General features: G+C 41.7%; 2 protein-coding genes across 5 annotated transcripts in view; one reads left to right on the forward strand and one right to left on the reverse strand.

Moving 5' to 3' along the window:
- Window positions 1-2690: 2690 nt before the first annotated feature.
- On the forward strand, window positions 2691-10419 carry pgr (progesterone receptor). Its single transcript, XM_030066805.1, has 8 exons — window positions 2691-4105; window positions 5036-5145; window positions 5961-6077; window positions 6410-6715; window positions 7373-7517; window positions 7718-7848; window positions 8258-8415; window positions 8511-10419. Exons 1-8 carry the CDS (start codon window positions 3210-3212, stop codon window positions 8664-8666), a joined length of 2019 nt encoding a protein of 672 aa, XP_029922665.1. The 5' UTR covers window positions 2691-3209; the 3' UTR covers window positions 8667-10419.
- A 61-nt stretch (window positions 10420-10480) lies between these two features.
- Window positions 10481-15454, reverse strand: part of arhgap42b (Rho GTPase activating protein 42b) — a 73911-nt gene continuing 68937 nt past the window's right edge. For 2 of the 4 annotated variants that reach the window (XM_030066803.1, XM_030066801.1), the window contains 5 exons: window positions 14732-15133; window positions 14224-14380; window positions 12748-12810; window positions 12551-12630; window positions 10482-11211 (listed from right to left, as the gene is read on the reverse strand). In XM_030066803.1, coding sequence (XP_029922663.1) covers window positions 11123-11211; window positions 12551-12630; window positions 12748-12810; window positions 14224-14380; window positions 14732-15133 — 791 coding nt within the window. In that variant the 3' untranslated portion in view covers window positions 10482-11122. Of the gene's footprint in view, window positions 11212-12550; window positions 12631-12747; window positions 12811-14223; window positions 14381-14731; window positions 15134-15454 lie in introns of all 4 variants that reach the window. The other 2 variants (XM_030066802.1, XM_030066804.1) reach the window with 2 other exon arrangements.

Raw genomic sequence — 15454 nt, forward strand, 5'->3', positions numbered from 1 at the left:
GGAAAATGTCAAGCAGTCATGGGGCCCTGAGCAGGCGCTTCGTTCGCTGATGCCTTGGGCCGGCACCAGAAAATATAAAATTCCCATTATGTTAACCATGATTAATCTATGGTTATGGATATGCTGCAAATCTTAAAAAAACATACAATATGTTTCATAGCCATGCAGCATCACACTATATTTGTCACTACAGTCTGAGGGTGAACATAAAACTTTTCCTATTCACACAAATGGCTGTAGAGGGAAATAATAGTAGGAGCTGATGATGACGCTACACAAGAAATTGAGGTTATCAGTGGTTACCATGACCCTTTCCAGCATTACATTTGGAGATAAATGCATGTTTCAAAACTACATCATCATTACAGCATTTGAGAAACACATGTAGATATGAAAATGAAAGGACTATCCAAGAATATGTAGGGTAAGCAGCTGACCATGAGAATCTCCTCTGATAATGCCAGTCTAGTGACGCAGGAGATAGGCCCAAGGTCTGTGTGTGCATCATAACTGCACAATCTGCATATTAGATGCATGTGGTTGGCCCCACCAGCTCACTTAAGAAAAAATGTGCAGCTCTGAGATAACAGAAATAAGCATAACAGTGCACTCTAGCAAGATGCACAAAGGGCATGTGACTGTGCTGTCATGACATACTGGCCTAAAAAATCATAAAGTGCCCCTACACAGCGGTTGCATGGGTAAATGTTCTCCAGCAGCCTATGAAAAGATGTCCTTGTGCTTATGGGAAACACAGGAAGATCACTTTCTACACCATAAAATGAAGTGGTTGGCATCAAAATGAAATACAGTAAACACATAAAGCTGTCAGTATGAAACATTTTTAACTTGTAAGATGCATAATTATATTACATCAGTGCAAGTTTAAATATGTGGAATTAAACTGATACAAGCGTGCGAAAAAAAGACGCTAATTTCAATTAAGTGGTCTGGAAAAAGAAATGAAAATGAATGGATGGCATCAGGTCAATTTTGAGGTATATATTTTCTCTGTATTACAGGATAATAATCTTCACTTACAGTAGCTCATGGACTCTACATTTAAAGAGGGAGGCCTGTTTAGTTGACCCCATTCCTTTGATATATAAAAGCTCAAATGGGGTGATGATGATGTCTCAGAGTGATAAATGAACCTCACAGGACAAGTGGTGAGGAGTGTGTGTGTCCTCCTGCTCTCCACCTGTTTCCTGGTTACAGACAAACACCGCAATTTTGAATTCAATTCAGTTCTGAATTTTGATTTTGCTAATGGGCAGAGACTCCTGGCTTAAGGGGCCACAGCTCATCTATGAGAAAACACTATCCTTTGACAAAAATAAAACTTATTTTACTTACTTTACTCTTTTTTAGGAGTAAATTTGACTTGATGGTTATTATGATGGTGTTTTGGGATCATTTAAAAATTGTTAAAAACATTATATCATGGTCATCCTCCAAAGGCACTGCTTATTGCTCTTATAAGATGATCATGAACACTGGCGGACTAGGATGGTGGCAGGGCGGCTGGTGTTCTTGTGTTTGAAAAATCATGGCCAAAGTGTCCTCTAGAGTGCCAAAAACTAGAGGAAGTGCCCCACTGTCTGCCCTTCACATGGGAAAAAAAGATCAAATGGGCTCCAGGGTGCACCCTTCATGCAATAAATAAATAAATAAATAATAAGCTATAATAAATTGAGTGCTCCTCTATTGGAGAAGTATCCCTACAGTGGATAAAATGTGATGCAGTGCTGTAAAGGCCGTCCCTACATGTGTGAGAAAGTGGGAAGTTTCTTAATGGATGAGCCTCCAGTGGAGAAAAAACAGTGATATGGTGCCACAGGATGGGTGTCCTTACAATGGGAGAAACATGAGGCTCCTTAGGTGCCTCTCTGATGGAGAAAACTCAGAAGGTGCCCTCTGAGATGCCCCTCCAAGTGAGAGAACAGCATGTAGTGTCCTTACCAGTGGAAACCAGTGGAAAAAAAAGCTCTACAGTTTTACATCCACTGCACCTGTACAGGTTTTCAGTTTTAGCCACAGTACCTTTCTAATGTTCAGCTGCCTGAGGGGCTCACACAGTCTGAGCAGTAACCCTGGCATCCTGCTGCAGTGTGGGACCTGGGAGGGAGGCAATACAGCAGACTTTCTTCAAGTTTTCTTAAAGTTTTACCATTTCTGAATTACCAAAGACAAATGTATGGACATAAGGATAAAGGGATGCACGGTTGGAAGTCCTCTCACTGCTTGGATGAGCCTGGGCTTGTCCTGCAGAACCTTAGTTTAGATTTTCACTGGGAGTTTTGTTCTTTGTTCTGGAGAAGGATTATTTAATCATATATGAGGCATCATACCTTTCTGTGCACTGGTGGGACCTCCTGACATGCAGTAGGTGCCCTTTTTATTTTATTTTTTTTACCCCTGCCCTTCAAACAGCCTGAGTCAACCACTGATCATCAGCTAATCTAATCCTGTACTACCTCATTCAAAGGCTTATCTGTTTTAGTAAGGAGAAAGGAAGATTAAAAAAAAAAACCAAAAAAAAAAAACCTAAACATGATGATTACGGTAAGTTCAGCCATCAGGCAGGGAGGAGACTAACTGTTGTGGGCCCATGTCAAAGACTGACTTGCATTAATCCACTGTAACTTCTCCTCAGTGGCTACTGTACTGTACTGTATGCCTGGTGTCAGGGTGGTGTGCCTCAGTGAATTTCCTGGACTGGACACTCATTCCTCAGATACCATTTATGCTGTTGGACATTTAGGAAAAGAAATCTACAGGATCAAATCTGCAAATGGACACAAGTGTGAGAATAAGGATAAACTGACTTCCATTCAACAGTGGAGCATGATATTGATATGCAGGAAGTATGCTTGTCAACTTTCAAAATATGCTTTCAAGTTTAAGTTTGTGGTCTGAGAAATTGTTACTGCGCAGTTTGAATCTGTGGACCTTCGCTGCAAAAACTGTTTTTTTCTTTCTTTTTCTGGACAGCAGTTACTAAGTTGTAAAGAACAGACGCCAGTTTGAGTGAAAGAAAGAAAGAAAGAAAGAAAGAAAGAAAGAAAGAAAGAAAGAAAGAAAGAAAAGTCACAGCCTCTTCTCGACGGGGGAGGAGGATTTCAGGAGAGTCTCTGTGCCACAAGTCATTGCACATCGGCCAGTCTCCAGGCGCACTGGTGAGTCCTGTACGCGTCACGAATCATAAAATGGAAAATAAAATAAACGGAGGAATGGGCAGCAGCACTTCGTTTGCAGATTCCACAGATGGGAGTAACGGAGTAGGTGACCTGATTGAATCCGGGTTCAGTAAACCAAACGTAGCTAATGAACCACAGCCTCTGGCTTGCATGTCCGCCGTGCGTAATTCTGGAAACGTTGGCGCACTGTGTCACGGCCCGAATTCAAGCAACGACGCCACAAACTACAAAGACTGTGATGTGGGCGATAGTTCAGTCGCTGCAAGAAATTTTTACAGTCGTGCTGATGAATATCTGAAGCCTGATGGTGTGCCATGGCCGGATTATGTCAAAGTCCCAAGAGCGAAAGATGCCGCACCAGAAAGTTTGCAGGGCGCAAGTTTGAGACTCTCCTCGACAAGCGGAGCGTGTAAGTTCATTAAGGACGAAAAGGAGCCATCTGTGATTATGGACACCCCGTGTCCTGTCTTCGAGCTATCTTCGGAAATCCGTGCTCTTGACGCTTGTTATGACACCGACAGGAAGCAGCAGCTGGGGCTTGGGGATGGAGAGTCGACGAGCTTCACGCAGATCCCAGCGGGTCCCCAAGCGGCGCCGGAAACTTCTCCTAACTTTCTTGTAGACCTGGAGCAGCTGCCTCAGGTGAGGACTGACTCGAGATGTAGTTTACCCGGAAAGGCAATGCTCGGTTTTGATGCTATGACTAACGCACACGCACCCCAGCAACTGATGGTGTACAAGAACGAGGTTCCCCGGTGGTCGACGCAGCCCCCCCTGGCAGAGGCTCCGTACTGGTGCCAGTCCACAGGCGTGCCAGAGGACCAGTTCCCTCACAGCGTCTATGATGGGATCCAGAACGCTGCCTTTTCTCAGAGGAGTCCCCCAAACTACGCTGCATTCCCCGGGTAAATTGCACCAAACAACTAGTGATCTTGGGATTGGAACACAAATGAGTTTTCCACATTTTCATCATCTTTGAATGTTGCTCCATGCTTGTATTACCTTTTAAAAATAACCTTTAGGATCAAATATTTCAAAAAGTAGACCATGCCATATCTGTAAGACTCAACATTTCACATAGAACTTTATAATTGTCTACATTCATAAACACAGGTCTTGTTTTCATCCAAAACAAGTAGAAAGACTTGGTGAGATAATTTAATCCGTGTGGGGAACATTCTTGAGAGATGATTTGCTCATTTCACAAGCATCAAGATATTGTCACTTCACTCTGGAAAACAATTTCTCTGCACTGCAAAAACTCAAAATCTTACCAAGATTATTTGTCTTGCATGTCTTATTTCTAGTCTAATCTTGTTTCAAGTGAAAATTTACTTGAAACAAGTGAAAATTTGCTTGTTTCATTGGCAAAATTTGTTTCTTGTTTCTAGCTAATTTTCACTTATTTCAAGTGAATTTTCACTTTTTCCACTGGCAAATTTTGCCAATGAAACAAGCAAATTTTCACTTGTTACAAGTGAATTTTCACTTGAAACAAGAGACAATTGTCTATAAACAAGTTACTTCTGAGCTGATCATGTCTTATTTTAAGTGTAATGAGATATTTTGACTAGAAATAAGACATTTTTGACTTGAAATAAGACAAATAATCTTGGTAAGATTTTGCGTTTTTGCAGTGTGTGCTGGAAATCTTGAAAGTAGAGCACCTCATCCCACTGGTACTTTTTTTACTTGTAAGAAAAATATAACTTTAAAAAAAACAATATATTAACTATTTTTTGTGTTGTGTGGTCTTGGAAATTCACACATAAGATGACTTCTCATGTGCATGTTTATTCTATGTTTGTTTGTTTGTTTGTTTGTTTCCCCTACAGTATGCCACCTCAGAGACTGTGCGTGATCTGTGGCGATGAGGCATCTGGATGCCACTATGGGGTTTTAACCTGTGGCAGCTGTAAAGTCTTTTTCAAAAGAGCGGTTGAAGGTGAGCAAGGACAACTTTGTTTACAAAATGTTGGACCTATAGAAACTTGGGGGTAGTAATACTAAAACCATCTTTAAGCTTGAGTGGGAGGATATCGAAAAACATGAGGAACACTTTGGCAATGGAATAATGAAATGATTTCACTGAGAAGATATTGCTGATTTAAACCCCAGCTGAGCCATTTTGAGCCACTTAAGCATCTAAGGGTTAAATTTGGCAACCCTAATAGAGTACATCTTGTAATTTGCCAAAGCATTTCTGTCATTTCAAGGGTAGTTTGCAATTTAAGGCTATGGAGGACAGTTTCATCAGGCCATTGTGAAATGCAGTAAATTGGGGTTCATAGACCAGCCTAATTACATTTAATCTGCAACAACACAGTGATTACATACAGGCCTATCGACTGATTTGTGCATCCACTGAAGAAGCATTACCGCTGCACATCTGATTGACCTTCCATGGTAGTCATTGGAGGTCATTAGCAACAGTATCACATTGACCAGTGTTCACTGTGTTCTTCGTTTCTGACTTGTTTTTTTCCCGTTATCTTGCAATGGGAGACATATAACAGACACTATGTCTAACCACGGCTGTGTCACTCTGTCCTCACAGCCTTGCCTCTATCTAATTTTCTCTTGTGTCTCTCTCCATGATTCTGCCCCAGTTTGAGTGCGTGGAGTAGCCATGTGTAATATTTAAGAGCCATACACCAGCTTATTTCCCTTTCACTGTGTGCGCACTCTCCTCCTTCAATATTTGAAAATGAAGCACCGCTGCCAGTTGTGTTGTATTGTTTGTGCTCTCTTACTGAACAGGCCATCATAGCTATCTCTGTGCTGGGCGAAATGACTGCATTGTGGATAAAATTCGGAGGAAAAATTGCCCTGCGTGTCGCCTGCGAAAGTGCTATCAAGCAGGGATGATGCTTGGAGGTACCATTTAGCTAGTTTTCTTTTTTGTGCTCATCTAATGTCCTCTTTACAACGTCAATTAGTTGGAGACAGAAATCGGTTACATAGCACCCAGTTACACTTTGAAATCATGATCAGCATCAAAGACGAGGCTCAAAGTGTGTTCACATCAGAAGGCAATAAAGAATTAAAAAAAAAAAAGCTCTTTTTGCAAGTATTGTTTTTGTAATCCTTATTAAGACACATATTCATAGTGACAATTTGTGGAACTAGACGCTGAGGCTCTGTTAAGCATGGATGCTCATTTTGCTCTCTTTCGTCAAGTCTGACTCGACCTTGTTTTCATGTCACAGGCAGGAAGCTGAAACGCTTCGGCGCCTTGAAAGCCTTGAGTTTGGCCCCGTCCCTGATGTTCCAATCCCACTTGACCATGTCCAGCGACAACCAGGCCCTGACCTCCATGTCCTGCATGCCGGGCATCCGCGAGGCGCACTTCTCGCAGCAGTTCATCACCATCCTGGAAAACATCGAACCGGACACGGTGTACGCCGGCCACGACAACACCAAGTCCGATATTCCCCACATTTTGCTCAACAGCCTGAACCGGCTGTGCGAGAGGCAGCTGGTGTGGATCGTCAGGTGGTCCAAGTCTCTGCCAGGTAACGTCTCTCTGCAGCTCAGGGTCACCACAGTCCGTCACCATGGGCACCCGGCAGCCGGCCTCACCCAAGGTCTCAGCCTCACACACCGGCACTGGGCTCTTTGTAATGGGATAAATATCAGATATGGGGAAGATACGTGGCGAAAAAATGGTTGATTTTTGCGAGAAGTGTTGATGATGAGAAGATTTATTCAAAAGTCTGGCATCAAATCCATAAGCTAAGCCAAAGTCTAACTGGAAATTAGGGACATCAATGATTCACTGATGACTGGTTTCATTAATATTTATGATAATTAATTAATCCATGGTTTATTTATTACATGGATGTAGGCTATTGCCTCCACTTGTTTTTTTCTCTTTTGGTAATACCGTCTGTTATTGCATTAATTCATTATACTATATACTGTGTCTTACATGTCCACCCATATCTCAAATGTTAAAATTCATAGCAAAATTTAATGTTTTAAATAAATCAATCAGTTAATTAATTGTTACTGTCATTGACAAATTATTAATCTTCCAAAAAATTTGGGGCACAATTTAAAAATGTATATGCTTAACCAGCAGGTAAAATAAAGACAGGATAAAGACATTCTAGTGTATACTCTCTGTTAAACTGAATGATGATCTGATACAGGATTCCTTATTTTTACAGGATTTCGTTCCCTACATATCAATGATCAGATGACCCTCATCCAGTACTCGTGGATGAACCTGATGGTGTTCTGCCTTGGGTGGCGGTCCTTTCAGAACGTCACCAGTGAATTTTTATACTTTGCACCAGATCTGGTCCTCAGCCAGTAAGTCATTTCCATCACACAAGAAAACCTAACTGGGCCTTTGATTTTTGAGTTCACATTTTATGCTTGAGAGATGCCAAAATAAAGAAAAAAGAAAAAGAAAAAAAAAAAAACATGTCAGTATTTACAAAGCAAAGACTTGGGATGTGAAACAGCCCCTCTGTGATTCAGAACGATAAGCATTTGTGTTTTTCTGTCAGGGAGCAAATGAGAAAATCTCCGATTTACGACCTTTGCTTGGCAATGCAGTTCATCCCTCAGGAGTTTGCAAATCTTCAAGTCACCCGGGAGGAGTTTCTCTGCATGAAAGCCTTAATATTACTCAATACAGGTAAAGGAAACAAATGTACTTCTCGACTCTCAGAATTACTTTTCACCTCATGTTCACCCTCCGGTTTGAACTCGCTGCAGTGACTAACCGCAAACCTTCGAGACCATCTACTGTAGAGGAGTGCAAAAGGGGAGTGCTGGGCTGGATTACTGGACCTTGGTGGGATTTATGTTGCAACTTTTATCACTGGGCTTTAACAAAAGAAAAAAAAAAAAGAAAAGAAAACAGGACAAGCCATCCAGTGTTTAACAAAATCACAGCTAATTGGCACCTACTTTATACTACGTCAAAAGTTTTAAAACTTTTTTTTTTTTTTTTATATCTATGTAATCCACTCCTCCAGATTTAAAAATGCATAATGACCAATGAGTATTTTGACACTCTGACCAAATGTCCTGTGTGTTCTCAGTGCCTCTCGAGGGACTGAAAAGCCAGACTTCGTTTGACGAGATGAGACAGAACTACATCCGAGAGCTGACCAAGGTCATCCATATGAGGGAGAAGGACGTGGTGGCCAGCTCGCAGCGCTTCTACCACCTCACCAAGCTGATGGACGCCATGCACGAGGTACGCCCGCCGCCTCGCAGGGTCACAACGTCACAGCTGCTGTTTCGTTTGTATCTCATGCAATCCAATCACGATTATCTCTTTTTGGTGGACAGATAGTGAAAAAGGTCAACCTGTATTGCCTGAGCACTTTCATCCAAGCGGACGCCATGAAAGTGGAGTTCCCGGAGATGATGTCAGAGGTCATCGCATCCCAGCTTCCCAAAATCCTGGCAGGCATGGTGAGGCCTCTCCTGTTTCACGGCAAGTGAGGATGCCGACGCAGGCATCGCGGTTCTGGGAGGGCATTTTACTCGTGACTGGATCATTTATCCCACTGTTACTGGATTCTTCATACCCAATATATCCATACCCTCATATCCAACGTTTTCAGTTATCTTTACCTTGCCACGTTGCCTCTAATGTCCTTTAGCCTGCCTGCTTTACTGAGATAAGGCCTATTCCGAAAAATCTCTATAATATTATTATGAATTTAGATGGATAAATCAATAAAGCTCTTCTGTGTAAAACTTAAAATTTGATGTAGTCACCCTGCTCCATTCCACTTGCATACAGCTGGTATAGGGGTTCAACTGATGTGGCATTTCAGAGGCCAGCAGACATATTAATTCAAGTATTGGCAATGCAGACAGCTGAATTATTATTATGCTGTATATATTCAAGTTTAAGATACTTCAGTTTTTCCAATTCTCATGCCACAGAATTTACTGATATTGGACAATTTTCTTTTCTTACCAACACGGACCTGCCTCATGAACATCATCTGGACCATCATGGCCTATAAAACGTGAAACATGAACCTCTTGTGCAGTTAGCAGCTCTCTGAGGCAAGGTGACTCATCTATTCAGGGGAAGAGAAACGTTGGCAGTGATTACTACCTTTAAGGGCCAAAAAAAAAAAACAAAAAGAACTTTATTTAACCTGTAATAGAAAGAAAGAATATTTGCATTACAGGTTTTAAGTTTGTTTGTAGCTGTAGTCAGATAGAAACCCCCGCTCAATAGACAATAGTACAAAAAAGTCAATATTGGTGGATATATCAGTCCAATATTAGCAATTACCTCAGGTAAGAAGGTTAGAAACATCCAAACTGTGTCTGAAGTAGAGACAGAAAAAAAAATGGAGAAACCAGCACAATGACGGTGATGCTGAAACATGTTGAATGTAAGACAGTCTACAACTTAATCCTTAATAAAACATGCACCACAAGATTAATAAATCACACTGTTTATTTATAGACAGGTTTATGCACCGTCAAGACAACAGTAGCAGATGATTGGAAGGAAACAAGCCTGCCTGACCCAAGAGAAAAAGGAAACAACAAATGTTTCACATTCAGGTTATGGGTATCATATCCGTGATATGCCCCTGCTAATTCAAATTGTAAGGGAGTATCATTCCAGCATCGCTGCTCAAGGCCACCTCGCATTTCTCATGGATGTAAATGGAAAAGAACACCCCGATCTTGGCAAGAGCAAGATCCCAAATACCTTGGCACATTCTCTGCCCTTTGAGAGAGAGAAAGCGTTATTCTGGAGCAATCTTTCGGTGTGTTATAATTGCAGGGCGCTTGATGATTAAAAAGCATGCTATTTCTTTTTTCTTTCTGTCATGTTTGGTTGAAATAATGGCAACATTTATGAACTTTGTATTTTGGAAATATTGTGACAACAATAGAAAATTAAATATCAATCTGCACATTTAACATAATATAATCTGATGAATGTCTAGTTTGGCTGACATAAGCCCAAGTTGTCATTGCTAGTACACCCGTGTACCAGTTCTGAAGGTTCCACTTTATGCACACAGCATTCATGGCATTATAAAAACAAAACAAAACAAAACACTGTTTTACATAAAAATATAGTTGTGATAATTTATAGTAATGCACAGTGACAAGAGGTAAATATTTTTGATTACCAACAAATGAACTCACGAGGAGCAGAAATGTACAGTACCATATAGGTATATAAAAAAAAAAAAAAAAGTGCACTTGGGCAGTGAACAGGTTCCATGATTGAATGATCACAAGCCAAAAAAAGCCAAAAAAAAAAAAAAAAAAAGCCAAAAGAAAAGGCTGAGGTGTGAATTCATCTTGCTTTTCTATGAAGATTCTGTATCCTTATTTTAAATCATATTTTATTAAATTACAATTAATAGAAGAAAAACTGTTCATCAAACTGTGCAGATTTTCATTAAGAACTTGATGAATGTGTGATATCAATATAATAAGAGGTTAGAGAATAAAATATTTCTGAGAATAAAACTTGTGAAATGAAATATGATTGTTGTGTGATTCTCCTGTTAGGATAATACTGGGAGTGAAAACATCAGTGCAGCTGAGAGAAAATATATCTACATCTGGCAAATATTGATCCATTGATACCTGGGAATGGGCTATGGTAGGCACTACCAAAGCAAAACCTACCACTTTATGCAAATTCCACAAATTTTTCACAGTTGAAGTCATTACAAAAAAGGGAGTTATGGACTTAAGAGTTTGATAACAGCATACTTGAAGCATTAGCACAAGTCACTGCACTGCTTGATTTAGACTTAAAATGCACAAGATGCAGAAGTGTCACATGTTACTGACCATAACACTACAATAATAATTGTATAACATTCAATTGTTCATATTCAGCCGCATCACATATTATATTTTCCATGGATACCATGAAAAAAGTGGTAATTTTTACCAGCTTGTTATAAGAAGATTACATAATTTTCTGGAATTAAACCTGTTTTTCCTTCGTATGTTGCTTGAAGCCAGCCTGGTTCAACAGAAGGGTAGACTAAGGGAAAAAAACAAAAAAACAAAAAAGGGAGATGAGTGAAGCAGGACATTTCTTAAGCTCATGTAATAAAACTTGACCACAGCCGGTCTCCTGAAATCAAATTCATGCACTTTTCAAGAATATTTTCAAGCTTTTCCAGCACCTAATGGCTGTGGCACAGTCTATGTATGTATGTATGTACATATCTGTATCTATCTATCTATCTGTATGTATGTGTGTGTGTATATATAGATATATATGTATATAGATACAGATATATCAATATAGATACATAGATAGATAGGTAGATAGATAGACATATATATACACCAAAAATGATTATTTTACCTCTTCATCACATTAAATCAGATGTTATTGTGCTATAAACAAGCAACATTATGTTTAGTGGGAGCATTCTACAGAAGGGAGACAAATTAAAAGAGAAAAACAACAACAGCAAGGTTTCAAAATGTGTCACTGACCCAGCCATTTACTATGAAAGTAATGCAATTATAATGTGTGGCAGTTTCAAGCACTTTCAAGGATGTCCAGCTCCTGTCTAAACCCTGAGAGCAGTCTCTGGCAACACCACTTCCCTGACCTACATTGAATAGATAATACAAGACTCCTTTTGGCAAGAATAATCAACATTGATGGAAGATTCTGGGTCAGACTGCTCTATAAATTAGACCCCTACTGAGTATTTCAACAGCCAGGACAGCAGGCTCACTTGCTCATGCACACCCACACACACACACACACACACACACACACACTGCCAATAAGTTAATCATTCCTGAGAGATTCACCGTAATGATACAAGAAACAACACTCAAAATGATCATCTAAAACAATCAGACAAAGTCATGCAGATGCAGAGGCAGAGACTGGCCTATCAGTGCTGAGGGTAATAAAAATGTTGTGTGTGCCGTGTTAATGGTTGGGGAGAGTGTGTTGATGTTAGTTGGGCTTGGCTGCTGGCTGTGCTGGCTCTGTTAAGAGGGAACAGGCGCTGGTGCCTTCCATCACTAGGTTACTGTGACCTGCCTGCCCTGGTTGTGGGCCAAGTCATCGCTTCATGGAAAAGGCAAGAGGTAATAAAAAATCCTGGGGCTGTTTGGACTTTTGTGTGTGTATGGGGGTGTGAGGCTCAGGGAACTCTGTGCCTCCACATAACACTGGGAATTTGCCAAGTCCCTGCTGAGTGTGCTGCCTGCATATGATAAACTTTGTTTGCATACATTGTTCAAATATATTATCAGCCAACACAAGTTGCCATTTGCTCTGTTATGAGGAATTCTGGTGCAAGTAACCCTCAGTTTGAAGCATCTTGTTTGTTTTACACGTATGAGCTAACCGTTTGAGAGGTGCGCCCCCTGGGGGAAGCTGAGCTCATGGCTGTGCTCAGCCTCGCAGGAATACATCGCCTTGGCGTCTCTGTAAAGACAGTGAAGACATGGTATGTCACGGCAGATTTCAAACCAATGTTAAAAAAAAAAAGAGATGAGTTTGTGATTAATTGGGTAAAACTTTGAACAGTCGTAGCTACAGTACCTTCCGCTGGGAGCAGACTGTACTGAGGAGGCGTTTTCAAAAAGCAGCGCTCTTGCGGCAACCCTGAAACAACATGAAAAACATTAAGAAAAAAAAAAAAGTTGACTCCTCTTGAACTCATCAAAGAAATCAACATCTGCTGTTTCAAAACAGGCACTATTAGGGAAATTACATCATCAAAGGAAAACGTCTCAAAACATGCAGTTTGATCAGACAGTGCAGAGTTACTATAATGCTCTGCTATCAGTTTAATCCATTTGGATGTATCATCCAGTGCAGCCTGCCAGTGAAACAAATGCCTTTTTGACCTGGCGTCATAATCAAAACAAGTCTGTGGACTTTCTCTTGGACCTGCCAGGGCTCTCATTGTTTCGAGCGAGGTGAAAGGCGTGACGACACGATAGGGGAAGTTTCCCTCCCTTGGGCAGAGACGGCCTGGCCACGGTGCCGAATTAAGTTTAACTAGATAACAGGCCTGCACTTGACCCTGCGAGCTAGATCCTCACAGTCAAGGGGGACAGCAGGGCCCGGGCTCGCTGGGCTGGAGCTATACAAGGCAACTACTTGAGAGACCGTGTGACTGGTTTCTCCTTCACGACAAGTCAAACAATCTATTTGTCCCAAGTGAATAAGTGCAGACTGCTGCTGGGTCACATCAACCCCGGAGCAGGCAGAGCATAATTAAAGCCGGCTCTCCCACCACAGGGAAAAGGCATAAATCTTGACGCACATACTCATCTGATCTCAGAGACCTCTCCATGCTCAGCGTGCATAAACAGAGCAAGAGGGCTGAAGGCTTAGAAGGGGAGAGGAAGACAGAAACAGAAACAGAGAGATGCAGAGAGAGATGTTCCTGCAGTAGCGCTGTCAGCCCTTATTGACATGTAGATGTTTTATGAGGGAAAGTTAAACTGTACACATACACACACGCACACAGCCCCTCATATCACACAGCTAGAACAAGATCAAAAATATTTGGCTGGAGATATAACAGTCTGATGGCTGACAATACATGTTTGGTACATCTACAAGTGTTTGGTGCATTATCTTCGGCAAAAATGCTTCCAAAAATGGTCAGCAGATCAGCCCATTAGTATCGAGAAAATGAAACTTGATTCAGATTTCTGCAAACAAGTGGGATGATCTCATCCCACTGCAAGAATTTTTCACTTGTCTTAAGAAAAACAAGATTTTGAGACTAAATATGAGACTGTGACTTGTTGACATGGAAATGTTTTTTTTTTTTTGCACTGTCAAAACAAGAAATGAGGAAATGAGCTTCCTGAATACTGAAAAAAGAGAGTTTTATCACCTGTTGCACATGTGTAAAAAAAATAAAATGTGCACCTTCAAATACTACATGGGGTGCAAAACCCAAATTTCAACCACAAAGGATCAGCATCCAGGACGTCTGATTCCTCCTTTCTTGTTGACCTATCATTAGTATATTTTCTTAGCTTTATTTAAAGTCTTTACACTGAGCCAGGTCTTTGGTAGCCGTTGCTGAATGTGCTTTCCGTCTTGCGGCGCATCACTTGCTTGGGTGGGAGATTGGGTTGTTCAGCAGGCTTGAAGCTCTCCTTGGGATCCAGTGTGGACAGACTCTGAGCAGATCCAGAGCAGCTCCCGCGACCTTGAGGGAGACATGCGAACAGTAACTCACAAGCGCCAGTAAAAGACACAGAGAAACTTTGTATATAATTCAACCATAAAAACATACACCACGGACACCCACAGCACAAAAACAGTGAGCAACCCAGACAACAAGGGGGAACATACACCGCGTTTGATGTGAGATCTGAGTGCTGTTGTTTGAAAATTGCTTTAATAAAGGGGAAACTGTCAGACTTCGACAGTGTGAAATGCTGAGGGAACAAAGACAATAACAAGGTTCTGTCGATAAATGTATTCTTGAAAATGATACTGGGGCTTCCGCTTTATTACCCCCAGGAAAACACACGGCGGGCATTTAAGGCGGTGCTACCTTCAGGGACATGCAGTGATTTCAGGGAAGGGGCAGCAGAGCGATTGAGCTGTGCCGGCCTGAGGTCGATGCGGCTGTGAGGGGCTTTCCTGGGCGCAGGAGACGGCCTGGTTGTGGTGCTGACCGACGAGAGGCTGAGGGCGTCCTCTGACTCTCCGTCTGTGCGCCCTGCGTCCTCCCTGGAGCTGGACTCAGGGCTGCTGACGCACAGGGCGCTCCTGGGTCCATTGGAGAGCTGGGACGGGGTTCGGCGATGGCCCATGAGGGGTTTGTCCTTGAGCTGCGCAGAGGAAGCCGGTTTGGAGGAGCTGTTCTGCTCGGAGGAGTGGGAGGACAGAGACTCCATGCTGCCCATAGGGGTGCTGCTCCGACTGCTGCTGAACGTATCACCTATACAGGGACCAGAGAGTGGGCATACAAGACCCTCATTAAAACCTGCTGAGCGAGAGAGCCGTTACAGTGGCCATATAGCAGCTTTATAGCCACAAGAGGACACTCCCATATGGTGATGAAGGCAATATTAATTTGGAAGATATGTGCTTTGCTAGTTTTTATCTGAGAGATAATGCAAAGCGTGGGATCATTTCTGAGCTCCACAGCAGGAGGTCTTAGCCTTTGCATTCTGCAATAACTCTGCTCTTTAAAGTGCCGTCCTGCTTTACCAAGAACACTTGATGAAAATAAAAAAGTCAAGTGCTATTAAAGATGCACTGGGCAAGATTA

This window comes from Myripristis murdjan, chromosome 13 (assembly GCF_902150065.1).
Source record: "Myripristis murdjan chromosome 13, fMyrMur1.1, whole genome shotgun sequence".
Taxonomy (NCBI): domain Eukaryota; kingdom Metazoa; phylum Chordata; class Actinopteri; order Holocentriformes; family Holocentridae; genus Myripristis; species Myripristis murdjan.

Bases quoted from the DNA above. Each gene is read 5' to 3' on its own strand.
- pgr (XM_030066805.1), top strand. From the start codon at position 3,210: ATGGAAAATAAAATAAACGGAGGAATGGGCAGCAGCACTTCGTTTGCA. The intron at 5,146-5,960 runs GTGAGCAAGGAC...CTTACTGAACAG, and splicing joins TTTCAAAAGAGCGGTTGAAG to GCCATCATAGCTATCTCTGT. The intron at 8,416-8,510 runs GTACGCCCGCCG...TTTGGTGGACAG, and splicing joins TGATGGACGCCATGCACGAG to ATAGTGAAAAAGGTCAACCT.